General features: G+C 40.3%; 1 protein-coding gene across 3 annotated transcripts in view; it reads left to right on the top strand.

The window, feature by feature from the left end:
* The window catches only part of kcnt1a (potassium sodium-activated channel subfamily T member 1a), a 50,086-nt gene extending 33,954 nt beyond the window's left edge, over positions 1-16,132 (top strand). Inside the window, exons 18-31 of one of the 3 annotated variants that reach the window (XM_074690281.1) lie at positions 1,263-1,492; positions 1,583-1,799; positions 2,125-2,230; positions 2,364-2,536; positions 5,384-5,455; positions 5,603-5,737; positions 7,548-7,659; positions 7,840-7,941; positions 8,216-8,299; positions 8,385-8,513; positions 10,087-10,381; positions 10,461-10,520; positions 10,620-10,704; positions 14,204-16,132. In XM_074690281.1, the coding sequence (XP_074546382.1) occupies positions 1,263-1,492; positions 1,583-1,799; positions 2,125-2,230; positions 2,364-2,536; positions 5,384-5,455; positions 5,603-5,737; positions 7,548-7,659; positions 7,840-7,941; positions 8,216-8,299; positions 8,385-8,513; positions 10,087-10,381; positions 10,461-10,520; positions 10,620-10,704; positions 14,204-14,321 (1,918 nt within the window). In that variant the 3' untranslated portion in view covers positions 14,322-16,132. Of the gene's footprint in view, positions 1-1,262; positions 1,493-1,582; positions 1,800-2,124; positions 2,231-2,363; positions 2,537-5,383; positions 5,456-5,602; positions 5,738-7,547; positions 7,660-7,839; positions 7,942-8,215; positions 8,300-8,384; positions 8,514-10,086; positions 10,382-10,457; positions 10,521-10,619; positions 10,705-14,203 lie in introns of all 3 variants that reach the window. The other 2 variants (XM_074690282.1, XM_074690280.1) reach the window with 2 other exon arrangements.
* Positions 16,133-16,341: the final 209 nt, after the last annotated feature.

Below are 16,341 nucleotides of genomic sequence, written 5' to 3'. Positions count from 1 at the left end.
ATTTTTTCAAACTTTATGGATGTGGCCACAAAAGACTGCTAAACTTGATTAAAAAAAGTCTTTACGACTATGCTGAATTCTAAACAGAAAGTTCAGAAATTTTGGTTAAATCTCGGATTATGGTGATTTATAGGGGGCGTATCTAAGCTTACTACTGCCACAGTTTTTTTTCTATCACCTTCAAACTGGACTTGAGTATACTAGACACATTGATGATTAAAAGTTATGAAGGGATTTTCTTAGACTAATGGGCATGGCCACAAACAGCCGCCAAACTTGATAAGAAAAAGTCTCTTACTACCTTGCTTAACTCTGAACAGGAAGTGCAGAAATATAGGTTAAATGTCCAATTTTGGCAATTTATAGGGGAGGTATCTAAGCTTACTACTGCCACAGTTTTTTTCCAAACAGCTCCAAACTGGCCTTGTGTTTACCAGACAGAATGATGATAAAAAGTTATGAAGGGATTTTTTCAAACTTAATGGGCGTGGCCACAAAGACCCACCAAACTTGATTAAAAAAAGTCTCAAACGACCTTGCTGAATTATGAACAGGATGTTCACAAATTTAGGTTAAATGTCGGAATTTGGTGATTTATAGGGGGTGTATCTTAACTTTCTTTTGCCACAATTTTTTTAAATCAACTCCACACTGGTCTTGTGTTTACTAGACACATTGATGATTAAAAGTTATGAAGGTATTTTCTCAAACTTAATGGGCGTGGCCTCCAACACCCACCAAACTTGATGATTTTTCTGGCCAAATGAAAATCCTTGATAGCTCTCATTTACAATACTGGATCTGGACCAAAACACATGCAAACACACTTGTTTAGTCTCATGTTTCAAAGCGCCACCTATTGGACACAAGTGATACTTGCCACCATAAACATGCTTTAAATCAATTCCAGTCTTTCACATTTTCTCACCCATATTACTGAAGATTAAAAAACTGTCATAGTCACAGCAACACCTACTGGTCAAAAGCATTGTTGCAATGTATTTTATACTAGACACTGGAACTAGAAACTTCTCAGAAATTAATTGTCCCGAAGTGCAAAAGAAGTTTTTTTTTCTTTTTTGTCACAAGAGTTAATTTTTGACATTTTTGGCTTTTCATAAAATGCCGTTCATTCATTCATGGAACATATTCATAAAACGTCCATCAGTTATTTTTAGCCTAAAACTCCTAAGTGGTCACTTCTGGTTTTAAAGCCTTCACTGTGTTTCGGATCTGTCTCCATTAAATTATTTGATGAGCAGGTACGGGGTGTGTCTGATCGGTATCAAGAGGGAAGAAAACAAGAGCATTCTGCTGAACCCTGGCCCGCGCCACATCATGGCTGCCAGCGACACCTGCTACTACATCAACATCACCAAAGAGGAAAACTCAGCCTTCATCCTCAACCAGGGGGAGGAGAAGGGCCGCACTGTAGGGGGGCTCTTTGAGGGACCCTCGCAGCTTCCTGTGCACAGCATCCTCGCTAGCATGGGTAAGATGAGAGCGCGAGGAGTGAAGAAAAACCTGCTGTTTGTAAGCGTGTTGTCATCTCTGTGATTTTAAAGTTTGTTTCCGTTCCCAGGCACCGTCGCCATCGATCTGCAGAACACCAGCCCTCCTGACGTATCGGGAGGAAAACTGATCCCTCCAACCGTAAACGGAACAGGAGGACGCCGACCGAGCATCGCTCCTGTTCAGGAGATCGCCGACTCCTCTTCAATTCTGCCGTGTGACCTCCTGGGTGACCAATCAGAAGACGACTCGGTGTTCACAGACGAGAAAGAACGCTCATCCACAGAGTACGGTTTAAACATGGAGCTAGTGAACCACTAGGGGGCAGCAGATTGACCACATAAGAAACAACTTTTGTAAATAAAGCTACATGTTTGAGCAAAATGATGAATGTGTTGATCGTAGGTTACTATGCACACACTAATTTCAGGACAACATGAATCACTCGATGAATTCTGCACGACTTGGATTCCTCTCCAAACGACTCTGACGCAGAGATGCAGCTTTATATATTTTTTTATTCTTTCACAAGAAGAAACCCTGACAAATCCTTGGATCTCAGTATGTTTCCTTGAGATGTGTCACTCACGCGTTTTGGCTTTCTGCTGGCAGGTACGTGAAAGGTTATCCCCCTAACTCTCCGTACATTGGGAGCTCGCCCACCCTGTGCCATCTGTTGGCTGAAAAAGCCCCGTTTTGCTGCCTACGACTCGACCAGGTGGGCAGCCGCTATTCCTCCAACTTAGTCACTCAACTATTTACCGCCTCCCCCTTCTTCCCTTCCATTTCTTGCCTCCTCTGTCTCCGTCCTTCAAACCTCTAATACCTGTCTGTGTGTTTTTTCTTCCCAGGGATGCAGGCACAACAGTTTTGAGGATGCTAAGGCGTACGGTTTCAAAAACAAGCTGATCATCGTGTCGGCTGAGACTGCTGGGAATGGCCTTTATAACTTTATTGTGCCTCTTCGAGCTTATTACAGACCTCGGAAAGAACTCAACCCTATTGTTTTGCTGCTTGATAACCCGTGAGTTCACTGCAACACACACACACACACACACACCTTCACCTTTCAGTGTCTCGCTACTCCACGCTGGTAAACATGAAGTATGCTAAAAGCTCACGTCAGCCGAGCACTTAGGACAAGGCTGCGGAGGTGGAACTCCATTGTCGCTCCTGATCTGAGGTTACTGCTCATGGTGACGGTGTGTTTTTCAACGACAAAGAAAATAAAAAAAAAGCTGCTCTCGCTAGCTCGAGACAGTAACCATAGCAACTTGCATTGCCTTGAACTTGAATGATATATATATATATATATTTCTACAAGGGGAGAAAAGATGAAGAAAATGATTTCTTTGCTGGAAAACCAAGCAGGCTTTCATTGATAACCCTGGTGTGTCCCTTTTCAGCCCCCACATGAAGCTCTCAGGACTCCCATAGAAACACGCTCAAAACAATAAACTCTCCCTCTGCCTTCCTATCACTGCCGCACACACACACAAACACACACACACAGACGCAGAAATACAAACACCCACACACACTTGGATACGCAGTTCGAGCACTTACGACAGCCTTGGGTCTCTAGTCAGCAGGACTGGGCAGATGCATAAACTAATGTTCAGTTGGAGGACGGCAGAAATGAAGCGACTGAATCTGTGAGAGCGCTCGGCTCCAGATGGACTCCAGCCTCGTGTTTTAGACACACCGAGCAGCAGCGCTGGTCACAGTATCATACGCACTGAATGAGCTCGAATAAACACAGAAAACTGTAGAGCCCGTCCGATTTTTCAGATGGATATAAACAGATATCTCTTAAAACTGTAGAGGTGATATTAGAAGTTATTTAGTGATATAAACATGAACCTTTAAGGGTGATTGTGCAAAGATTATGAAATTGTATGCAAGTGCACTCCGCAGTCTGCTTTGAAGAAATTTCAGCAGGCGTTTAAAAAACATCTCATAGACTTAATACACAGAAATACTTTATTGATCTCTGAGGGGAAATTGCTTTTTAGTCACAGCTACTCTCTTCAGAAAGTGTTTAAAATAGAATAGAAAGTAAAAAATATAAAATTATGCAACATAAGAAATTCAAAAAATGCAAATATAAGAAAGTACTTAATGGAAGTGTAAGTGTATGTGAAATATAAGTATGGGCATTTGCTGAGAATATGGCAATAACGGGTCCAGATTCACATAAAATCAAAAGGTACCATGTTCAGGTACCTAAACACATCCTTGTGACTGTGAGGGAAGAGTAGGTGATTTTCCATGCTGGACATAAACGCAGCATTGTAAGGTTATATGTTGAAGAATAAATGAGTCAGATTTAAAAAAAATTAAGATTTTATTTTAAACAATTTTACATTTTTTATCACTCGAACACAAAAACTACCAAAATTGGTACCATAGAGTACGCGAGTCAAATCCAAAGCTCTTCTTCTGGTTTACAAAACATTGACAAGAACAGCTCCTGCCTACCTGGGGTCCCTCATCCAGGTCTACACTCCTTCTGATCCACTACGCTCTGCTTGTGAAAGACTCCTGGTGCTCCCAGCCCAGCGCGGCTCCAAATCTCTAGCCAGACTCTTCTCCTCTGTTGTTCCCAAATGGTGAATGAATTACCTAACTCTAAACGATCCACAGAGTCCCTTTCTACTTTAAGAGATGTCTGAAGACTCATCTGTTCAGGGAACACTTAGACCCTTAATCTGAGCCTGCTCCTCTTTGTCCTCAGGGGGAGAATGATCCAGAAGGTCTACGACTCAGCTCTTGTGATTTTTCAGTACTGCCACTGAATTTTGTTGAAGATTGAAGCTTACTGTTGCAGCAATTAATTGTGCTTTGTTGGCTTGTTGATTATTTTTACCCCCCCCCCCCCCCCCCCCAAAAAAATAAATAAAATAAAATAAATTAAAACAAAATAAAAATAAATGAATAAATAAATGAAAATAAATAAATAAGTAGATAAATAAATAAAAGTAAAATACAAATGAAAATAAAATTTAAAAAATAAAATAAATATATAAATAAATAACTAAAAAAAATAAATAAATAAAAAAAAAGGAAAAATAAATCAATAAAAAAAATAAAAAAAATCCTGCTCTTAATGGCAGCACCTGCAGCCGAAAAACTTGTTGCACTGTTGTAGCACTAACAAGGTTTTCCTTCTGTCCAAATTCTTGCTTGTGTTGTACGTTGCTTTGGACAAAAGCGTCTGCTAAATGAAACTGTAAACTGATTGCCAGGTACCGGGCATTGGTACCCTATAGTTTTAAACATGAAAGGTACCCATCCGTAATCATCATCACATGAGTAAAGAGATAGCTAAACCGTGAAAACCAAAAGCTAACAAACGTTAAGGTATTCAGAAGCTGTGGCTGAAAACCGTAACATTAGCTTATCATAGCTTATGCAGCTCCTGAAAGCTGCTTATCTGTCCAATCACTCATGAAACGAACCTATCACCTCGGTCTGACATTGGTGTAGCTATTAGTAGTTGTAGCTATTGCAGCGTTAGCTAGATTGTTATGACAAGCAATTTCAAATTAAAACCAGCAATTCAAAACATGGATAATACTAACCCGGAGTGGCAAAGGATCGGATATCTGATTAAATAAATGTCAGTATCATGGGGAAATTGCTCAAACCCCTTGGTTTCAAGTGAGGCTGTGTAACCCCTCACCTTGGCGTACAGAGAATTTGGACACCACTTCACTACACGTGCACATGCAAAACCAAGGGCTAAGGGGTAGATTTGGGATTGGCCCAAAATGTCTCTTTACTTGGAAACATTTTGTGTTTGTTTGAAGGAGATAATGAAAACAAAGAGGAACATGTGTTGTCCTTTGTGCCCGTATGTTTCCCTCAGGCCTGATAATCACTTTCTGGAGGCCATCTGCTGTTTCCCTATGGTTTACTACATGGCTGGTGCCATAGACAAGTAAGACCTCTGTTCTTTTTATTCCCAACTTCATTACGTGTTTCTCTCATTCTGCTATCAGAGAAAAGTTTCTGCTTCTTTTCATATTTATGTGGATGTTCAGCATGTTCCAGAAAATGTGTTTTCTTCTGTTCTCTGCTCTTTCAGTCTGGACAGCCTGCTGCAGTGTGGAATTATCTACGCCGATAATTTGGTTGTTGTGGATAAAGAGAGCACAATGAGTGCTGAGGAGGACTACATGGCTGATGCCAAAACTATTGTGAATGTACAGACAATGTTCAGGTGATTAATCATAATAAGTTTTATAATTACTGTTTTTTAATTAGAGCTTCAGAATCCCCTCATATTGAATTCAGGCTGCATGAACACTGTGTTTCAACTAAGGCTGCAGCAACTGGGTATTTTAGTATTTAAGTGTTCTGCTAAAATTTGCACCAATTAATCGATTAATCTAATAATCGATTAATTGATTAATCGATTAATCGGATAAAACAAATTTTGTTATAGAGCAGTTATTTTTAAAAAAAAAATTTGTTTCAAACAAGTGGTAAAACAAGTGACTTTAGGTTAAGTTCAATGCAAGCTGACTAGAGATGAGACATTTTAACTTGTAACAAGACGTTTTTGATAAGATTTTGAGTCTTTGCAGTGTTCAGACTTGAATATGATCCCTGCTCCAGTGCTACGTTATATTTCATCTATCACTGAGCTAAATTTGACAGCTGCCCAGTTAGCTCTATTACGTCTTTGTTTTTCATCTGTCCCTCTCTCCAGCGCTGTTTTACGGATCAAATAAGTCACTTAATGATGCAATCACCTAATTTGCATAACAAGTCACTAAAGCCGCGTTTCCATCACGCAGACCGGTTTGGTTCGGCTCGCATTTTGCAGTGTTTCCACTGACTTATATCGGGACAGATCCCCAAAAACCGAGACGAGCCGGCCTGCTTTTTGGGACCCTTCCGTATGGGTGACAGACTGAACCAATCCACTCTCGGAAGGTGGAGCTACAACACTGTAGACCATTTACACGCGCCTACCACGAGAGGGCACAGTTTGCTGTGGAAACGCAAACGGGATCAGGCTTAACTGTACCAAACCGTCCCAAACCGTACTGAACCGACCTGGACTGCTTGGTGGAAACGCGGCTTAAAGGAGTCACACTGGCCATCCTAGCCGTGCCTGAGGACACATCACACTGGCAAACCGTACCATGCTTCAGCCTTAAAGCCCAGATCGTTTGGCGAGTGTGACCACAAGTGTGCCGTGCTTGAGCACAATTCACTTCTCTGTTTGGCACGCGTCATAGATGTGGTCTTCAGCAAGCACAAGCTCGCAGACACCACGTATGATTGCTGTAACTGCTCCTCTCAACAATTTCTTCCCCCGCTGGCCGTACTTTCCAGGGGGTTAACGGTGCTGCAGGGGAAAGATTGTGCTTGAGTACGGCACGGTTCAGGTAGGCAGTGTGACCGTACCCTTACTGTAGCAGGATTGCCTGGACAAGAGACGCAGAGAACACTGCTATAACTTAAGTGACTTCGACACTCATTTCAAGTCGTTTGGTCCGACACCGTTGCTACTGTTTTGAAAGGAGCAGTCGACGTAAGTCGTTGATCATACGTGGTGTCTACATGTTGGTGTAGTCACAGAAAGTGTACCGTGCTGAAGCACTCCTCTCTAAAAGTGCCAAAGAGGTGAACTGGCCAAACGTTGGACTTTGAAGCGTCCCTGAGCACGGTTCAGATGGCCAGTGCGACGTCCATCTGTGGCGATCTCGTTGAGAAGCGGTTGGTGCTGCAGACTCCGGAAAAGAAGCTAGTTTTGTTTTTGGTTGCTTTTTGTAAAAAAAATTCTGGAGGGGTCTAGAAAGTCACCAAATGTAGTTTCAGCTCTTTGTGCCGCATCGATTGTTGTCCAACGAAATATTCTTTGATCTTTTTGAAATAAAACGATTCCTCGATCATTTTTATGTAATCAAATTACTCGAATTCAAGGAATCGTTTTAGCGCTAATTTGAACTACTTAAATAGCTGATTGTTTCTTCTTTTTTAATCATGTTCTGTAACTTTCCTCTTCTCTCCACTCAAAGGTTGTTTCCCAGTCTCAGTATCATCACCGAGCTCACTCATCCATCCAACATGAGGTTTATGCAGTTCAGAGCAAAGGACTGCTACTCACTGGCCCTCTCCAAGCTGGAGAAGGTACGACACAACACAAGGGCTTCCGGGGAACAGAATCATGTGCAGGAATTGTAAACACAGGATTTTTTGTCCCGTACTTTTTAAGTGCAGTCACGCTGTTTGCCATTTCAATCTGTTTTCTACGTTGACAGAAAAATTGACAGACCTTTAAAAAGCTGTTAACCTGCCCCCTCCCCACAGAAAGAGCGCGATAAAGGCTCCAACTTGGCTTTCATGTTTCGCCTACCCTTCGCAGCAGGCAGAGTGTTCAGCATTAGCATGCTGGACACCCTGCTGTATCAGGTTGGTACACACCTCCAGCTAAAATCCTTAAATGACTCTTTTAAATACCAGGTGAAGGGAATGAATGTGTCATACAGCAGCTCAGCGGAGAGACAGAAACACCTGAAGAAGCAGAGCAGCAGTGGAGCCAAAGCGCCACCTTGTGTTCAGTCATTTATTACAGACTTACTTCACTGTCCTTTTATCCAATTTCTTTTATTTTGAAGTTTCAAGTTTAAAGCACAGTCCATTCACCAGTTACAAAGTTGTAACAGTGTTTTCCTTTCCATGTCAGTCTTTCGTGAAGGATTATATGATCCTGATCGCAAGACTGCTCCTGGGACTGGACACAACTCCAGGATCAGGATACCTCTGTGCCGTGAGTTTTGAAAGAAAATAACTTACATTAGCAAAAGATCAGACAGTGCTGTATTTTTATTTACTTAATTATCATTTTGCTGCAGATGAAAGTAAAGGAAGAGGATCTGTGGATTGGTACTTATGGAAGACTTTTCCAGAAACTTTGCTCCTCCAGTGCTGAAATTCCCATCGGGATCTATCGAACAGAATCCCACATTTTCTCAACCTATGAGGTGAGATGTCAGAGCCATTTGAATTTATAATCAAGTAAAAATGCATTTAAAATGCTTTTACCAACTATGATAAGGGTCTTCAACCTGCAGCTCTCTGGCTCCTTTCCAGTGGCTCCTTGTAGCTTTAAAAAATATTATTGAAATAAAGAATTGTTATTTTTCTTACAGAGGGTATTGATGATTAAAGACACTGACACTAAATAAAATCCTGTGTTAACATTTAGTTGAACTAAATCTTCATCCCATCTGTCAATAAAGCCTGCCACCGCTCTACTTCACCTCCTACAACATCAACAGCCCACCCATAATTTGCAAATTTGGAACTAACCACGTTTTTTGTGATATTTGATTTTTTTTTTTCTTCAAACTTTTAAAATTTCACATTTTTTCTTGAGTTCCCATATTTATAAATTTCAGAATTTTTTTTTTTTTGAAAATTTCGTATATTTCTTTTTTTTTAATTTTTGCAAACTTTTGAAATCATTTTTTTATTTTTTTCTGCAAATTTCACATTACATTTGTTTGTTCTTTTTTAATTTTCATTTCTTTTTTATTTCAAACTTAACTTGATTTTTGCAAATTTTAAAATTTCAAACTTTTTCTTAATTTTCCTTTTTTTATTTCAGAAAATTTCAAAATTTTTGCAAATTTATCATTTTTTTATTTTATTTTTCAAATTTTTGAAATCACAATTTTTTAAAAAAATTCTGCAAATTTCACATTTCATTTTTTATTTATTCTTCTTTTTTAAATTGACATTTCTTTTTTATTTCAAAATCTTTTGGGGAGTTTTGTAAATTTTTGAAATTTCAAAAACTTTCGAAACGTATGCTGTTCTTTTTTTTTTTTACATTTTTGTAAATTCAAATAACAAATTTAATATTAAAAACTGGTGCATCAGATGTAAAATTTCATGAATTCAACAACCTTACAGTTAAGACAATTATGTTCCTGATTTTAAATATGTATAGAATTTTATATATTCTGTAGTCTTTATTGTGAAGATAAACTAGATTTTGTGGCCCCTGAACAATTTTTTATCCAGGTGAGCTGAGGCAAAATGGCTCTGATGAAAGTAAAGGTTGCAGACCACTGGTCTATGGTTTGGCCACATCAAAAACATTCTTCAATTTAAACACTTTTCTGAGCGTTTCCCTAACTTTGGACTGTTTGTTTAGTAAGAACTGATAATTTCTGTGGAAAAATATGAAACCCAGTTATTGCAGACCTCAACAAGTAATTGTGGGAAACCACTTCCTAATATGATTATATAAACATGTAGCATAGCATAGGTGTTTAGCAGGTGTAGTTTAGAACGAGAACCATCCAATATTAACAAGTTAGACTTTCAGTTTTTATCATAGCAGTTAGCAAGATACTATGCAAAAACTCTGTATTTAAAAGCTAGCATGCTAAATGCTAATTTGAACATTGCTAGGTTTTAATGTTAGCATGCTAACAGTGCCAAAGTAAACAAGTTCACTAATAAGAAGAGTGACTACCTAAGATTTCAGGTTTTTTGTTACGAGGAGCATCCTGGTCTAAGAGGAGACGTCCTGTCCCCTCACTCAAGTCACAGGTTTCGGTCAGTGTCGACGACTGCGAGGACACCAAAGAGAGTCGAGATGAGTCTCGCAGCAACGACCCCTCAGATCATCCCCTGCTGAGGAAGAAGAGCATGCAGTGGGCTCGGCGCCTGAGTAAGAAGAGCATGAGGTGGCAGGGAGCGAACCGGGACTCCAGCAGAGACCACGCCCAGCGAATCGCTCAGCAGCGCCTCAACCTGTACCGCCGCTCTGAGAGGGAGGAGCTATCTGAGCTGGTCCGAAACCGCATGAGACATCTTGGACTACCCACCTCTGGATATGGTAAGGACAGACTTACACTGTTAAAGATTTCTTTTTCAAACATCACAGAGTCTGCTTAACGATATTGTGTTTGTAGAAGACCTCACTAATCTGACGGCGAGTGACGTCATGAACAGAGTCAATCTGGGATACCTGCAGGGTAAGAATCCAGTCACTGAGAGGGATGAGAATAAAACAATAGCTCAGATGTGTCTGATTCTTCTTTTTCTGTTAAAATAACCTGATGTTTTTGTTTCAGATGAGCAGAACGAGAACCAGAACACGCTGTCCTACGTCCTGATTAATCCTGCTCCTGACACCAGACTGGAGCTCAATGACATCGTGTAAGAATAACCCTTTGGGGAGTATTACGCTGGACTTTACATGATTCTAACATTTTCAAGCTGGCATTTCTTTCCTCATTAAAACCATCTAAAAAAGCCCATGATAATCTATCCACCCCGCACCCAACAGCAGGGGACACATAATCATTCTTTTTCACCTACTAAGATTTTGAAGATTAAAAACCAGAGCTAAACGAGCGCTGAATATTGGATGATTGTGATGGAAATGGTTGGAAAAATGACACCACATCAAAAGAAGTGACTCATGGATGTGTATCTTAAAGCAAACACTAGAAAAATCTCTCAGTACTTTTTAAATTAAGAGGACAGACCCTTCTGGTTTTGTGGAAACATGATTTTTAACACAACAGCTTGATGTGCAATGCCCCTACTCGTATCCATGGCAATGGCAGCTTCCTGTTTGTGATGAAGAGTGGCTGGTTCACCACTTGATGAAACCTTCTGTAACATTTTGACTTTCTGTGAAAACAATCATCTGGGGCCTCATGTACAAAGAGTGGGTACACAGAAGAACATGGCGTACACTCTTTTTCACAGCGAAGTCCAGATGGATCAAGAGTGAAATGACGTACGCTAGCCCTGAAGTTGGCGTACGGCACTTAAAGGTGATGCTGGGAAACTGTATGTAAGCATGCCCAAAGTGGTGCAAAATAGCATGAAAACAACTGCTTCAGCAGATTTAAAGGACACTGTAAATGGTGGAATAAGAAGAGAGCGTGTGTTTATAGACAAAGAAGATTCACTGGAGCTACAGTATTTACACTGAATCATTCAGCACTACTTTTACCAACCTTTGTTATCTCGGTTGTTACAGATATACTAATGAAGCTAAGCTCCAGAAGCTAACGTTAGCTTAACTGGAGCTCTTTGGACAACAGCTAACAATGATGTATGATCCCAAAAGACAAAAACTGGAACAAAACAGGCCAATGAACTCCCAACAAACAAAAGCCGCGTTTCCACCAAGCAGACCGGTTCATTTCGTCTCGGTACGGTGCTCATTTTGTGGTGTTTCCGCTAACTTATCCCGGGACGGATCCCTAAAAACCGAGACGAGCCAGCCTACTTTTTTGGGACCCTTTCGTATCGGTGCAAGACGGAACCGATCCGCTCTCGGAAGGTGGAGCTATAACACTGCAGACCGTTGATTGGTCAAAAGAATCGTCACTTACCCCGACAGCGGCTGTATTTCTCCTGGCGGCTCACAGACTTATCTGAAACAAAGTTTGATTGTTCTTTGTATCAAAGAGCTACATGCCAATCACAGAGAGGATGAAATGCTGCATGTCTTCATCTGTGCTCTTTGTTTACTGTGTCGCGTTTTTCTTCTTTGTTGGATTTAATAGCACAGTAAGCTGCTACGGCATCACGCTATTGTTTAACAGCTGCGGCTTTCGGCATCCGGCTTACACGCCGCCTACCACCAGAGGGCACAGTTTACTGTGGAAACACAAACGGGATGAGGCGTAACTGTACCAAACCGTGCCAAACCGTACTGAACCGACCCGGAGTGCTTGGTGGAAACGTGGCTTAAGAGACATGATGAACAATACAGCTAGGCGCTAACGTTAGGCTAACTTTAGCTAACTTCAGAGAAAATCTCAAAGGGTCCGTTATTGCAGTGGTGGTTTTAGTGTTAAAGATAACTTTATATTTCTTTACAGCAAAGTCACAATCTGCTGCCTCAGCTACGATTTTAGCTTACCTTAGAACAGACGGGGGCATCCTTCTTCATTTGATTCACACTGAGCTGATGTTGCTATACTGCACAACTTTATCAAAAGAAGACACTTTTCTCTGTTGAGATGTTGCTTATGGGTAAAAAGTACATCCCGTCACCCAGCCTCTCAGGACATGACATATGGGCAGAGACTGTCCAAATGTATTGGAAGGCTATACGTACTGTGATTGGTTCCTCTTGTTTGTGGGCGGGACTTGGCCATAGGTCAGTTGTCTTGAAATTTATCCATAGACTGTATTAAACATGGACATAGTTTCCCCGACGTCACCCGTCTGTTTCTGAAACAGAAAATGAAGCAGATCGGCTATCGTGGCCATATTGGAAGTGGCAAAGGCTTCGCGTACTGCTATGGGGCACCTGTCAGTAACTTTTCTGACACCTCCTGCTTAAAACCCAAAAAGTCAGAAGGATCGTGAGGCCCCACTTTCACGGTTCATATTCATACTGAAAATCAAGATCAAGCGAGCTTGAGGTTGTCGCTGGAGGTTGTCACTTGTATTAATCCCTGTGATGTGCATTGAGCATGTGCGCCCCTAAATTCTACCCTATCTTCACAGCATCATTACCAGTTGGTAGTTTGAGTTCGTGACTTGCTGCTTTTTTTGCTGGTTAAACTACAGTTTAAGATTTTTCTTTTTTTTTTAAGTTATTTTTTTGGGGCTTTTATGCCTTTAAAAGATAAGTTCGGTTTATACAGCTTTTACATTGTTTATAGAATGAAGTAGAACAAAATACTCACCCAGAAGGCTTTCCTGATCCAAGCAGTGCTTCGGGAGATATTTAGATCCAAAATCGTGCAGCGGACGTCCGTATAATGGGATCCATCGGGGCATAGACAGCGCCGCTCCTAAAACTGCATTAATCGTCCAAAAACGATGTTTTTCACCAATATTCCATCATGGTCCGCTCCAGGTTAGTCCTCTGCGTCAGTCTGTGTCACTCCAGACAGCGCTGTGTGGCTGTACTGACCTCTGAACTGACAAAGACTTAAGAAAGGAGGAAGTGGAGTCAGCTCTCCAGAGAGTACTGCGCATGCACAGAGGGGCAAACGTAAACAAAGTCTTTGTCAGTTCAGAGGTCATTACAACCAAACAGCGCTGTCTGGAGTGACACAGACTGCAGCAGAGGACTAACCTGGAGCGGACCATGATGGAATATTGGTGAAAAACACAAGTGTTTGGACGATTAATGCAGTTTTAGGAGCAGCGCTGTCTATGCCCCGATGGATCCCATTATATGGGCGTCCGCTGCAGGATTTTGGATCTAAATATCTCCCGAAGCACTGCTTGGATCAGGAAAACCTTCTGGGTGAGTATTTTGTTCTACTTCATTCTATAAACAATGTAAAAGCTGTATAAACCGAACTTATCCTTTAAGAGGACAGTGGATAGAGCAGGAAACAGGGCAAGAGCAGGAAGTGATGGGATTTTATACCTCATGACGAGTGCGACCCAGACCGCCAGCTTGAGCCATTTCTGACAAGCCCCTGATTGTCTCTGTGTGCAAAGTACTCATGTTAATAACCCTGTGTGTAAAGTGTTAAATTTCTTTATGAGCCTACTTACGATGCCTATGATGTTTCTGGATTTGAGCGTACGCAAGTTTCAGTAAGAAATCCATGCAACTCTTTGTCCGTGAGGCCCCAGACGTTTGCGGGGGAGCAAAGTGAGTTATTTTGAAACAAGTTGTTGAATTTTGACCCCAGGTCTTCGTCTGTCCTCTTCCTCTCATCTGCAGATACTTGATTCGTCCGGACCCTCTGGCTCACGTCCCAGAGGTACCTCCGGTCCACAGCAGCAGCCTGAAAGAAAGACACGAGTCCAGCATAGACATCAGAGAGGACACTCAGCTCTGATACCATCCTTGACCTTCTCTGGTACTCTTCATAATCATCCCCTCTTCTACTGCCAGGGGCGGCGGGTCGCATCCCACAGGTCCAGTCTGAAAGAGGACAATTTTCACATCAATGTTCCAGCTCTGCAGTCCACAGCTGTATTTATACGAGTGCCTACTGCTTGGCAGATGGCATTTGATGTCATTTGTGACATTTTGATCCTCTGCCACAGACTATATTTAGGAAAAGCTTATTAATGTCTCTGGTACCTTTCTCTGACCAACTGGAGAAGAAATGACTTTGTTAAGAGTTAGTCTGGAGTATTTATATCTGATTGTATATTTTCTCCTGATCCTTTGAGTGGTGGATCCCTCAGGAAAGTAAAAGCTAAACATTAGTATTACATGTCAAAGTTTGCACAGTTTCCAGCCCAGGATTTATACGTCTTTTCTTGACTTTCAACTGCAAAATACAAACACACAAAAGCTCCTGAAGCAAAAACTTCCCTTTATAAATAACCAACACGATGTGACTTAAACAAAAGATGTGCATTAAGGCTTTAGTCTCTGGGTTTCCACTTATTTTATTTGTAGCTGAACTATAGAAGTAGTTAACCAGTAGTGCAGAGGTATAACTATTGAGTGATGGTAACTTGTTAATTTGCTGCATTACATTTCTTTGTTTAGATTAGATTTTTGCGCACTAGCCTACTTCAGCCCTTTACACGGACCATGCCATGTATTCTAACTTGTGCCATAAAGATTTTTATTGATTTAATTTTACTATATTAGTAGTAAGAACACCTGTTTAAGAAAATGCTTGTTGAATGTGGCAGTTTGATCAAGGTAGATATTTATAGAAAAGTACAACCTATACAGAGTTACTTTGACTTTGTCTCTTTAGCTTCTTACATATTTAAATGTTGAATATATTTGTACTTGGATTGAACTCAGTCATAATTCGCACATTAAAGTGCTGTGTTATGAAAAACGAGCATGGAGCATCTTCTTTGAGGTGTCAGATGATTTTGCTGAGGGATTGTTTCATGGTTTGAGCTGAAGAGCAAAATATGTACAAAACAGTTGCGTCCCAAGCCAGGATGTTAGCATAACGTGCCCTGGTAACCAAGCTTATTGTCTTGTTTTTTAAAAGCTTAACTTTGGAGATACTCTCCCAACAGAACAGATTTGAATTTGCAGTAAGGTTATAATCGTTAACTAAAACGAAACAAAAAAGGAAAACTAAAATTGAAAATACATTGCAGTTAACTCAAACTAATAAAAACTAGAAAAGAAAACAAAAATGATAAGTAAACTAAAACTGTATCTTGTGTTCACAAAACTAACTAAAACTAACTAAAATGATAGACAAAATTCCCTTAGTTATAGTTTTTGACAATATTAATCGCCTTCAGGATTTAAATTAATCCGACACATTTCCCAACCAGTTTTAGACAGTTTTAGGCAGTTGTCAGTGCTGCACAGCACCATTATAGCGGCGTATAGGGACGAGCTTGTTTACTGCACTGACTGGCTGTGTACTGTGCTGCAATGAAACGTGGAGCAATGAATCAGAGCATCTGTAATAGTTTAATTGTTACAGAGTCCAAGTTTTTATTTATTGAAGCTCATATTATATTGTTTTTTTATCATTTATGTTAATATTATTTTTATGTATTTATGTAAATTATTTTATATAATTGATGTTTATATGTTTTATATTAAGTGTATATTATTTTCTTGTGTTTAAGGCAGCAGCCAACAGTTCAGTATCAGCATTGACTGAGCAGTTAGCACTATGTTGGACTTGAAAATAAACAGTATTAAAAAATATTTACTCTGACCTTTTTGAATCCTGCACCTGGTTAAAAAAGGTATGAAAAAACTAAAACTAAACTGAAATTAACCTAAAACTAAACTAAAACTAAGCATTGTTGCAAAAATCAAAACTAAATAAAAACTAGATTGCCTGCTCTAAAACTAATTAAAACTAAACTGTAATGGAAAATAAAATGTCAAAACTAACTAAAACTAAACTATAA

This window comes from Halichoeres trimaculatus, unplaced genomic scaffold (genome assembly GCF_033239565.1).
Source record: "Halichoeres trimaculatus isolate MK-OKI-2021-1 unplaced genomic scaffold, fHalTri1.1 fHalTri1_scaffold_16, whole genome shotgun sequence".
Classification (NCBI taxonomy): domain Eukaryota; kingdom Metazoa; phylum Chordata; class Actinopteri; order Labriformes; family Labridae; genus Halichoeres; species Halichoeres trimaculatus.
Note: the sequence above shows the minus strand (reverse complement) of the source record. Positions and strands in the feature narration are given on the sequence as shown.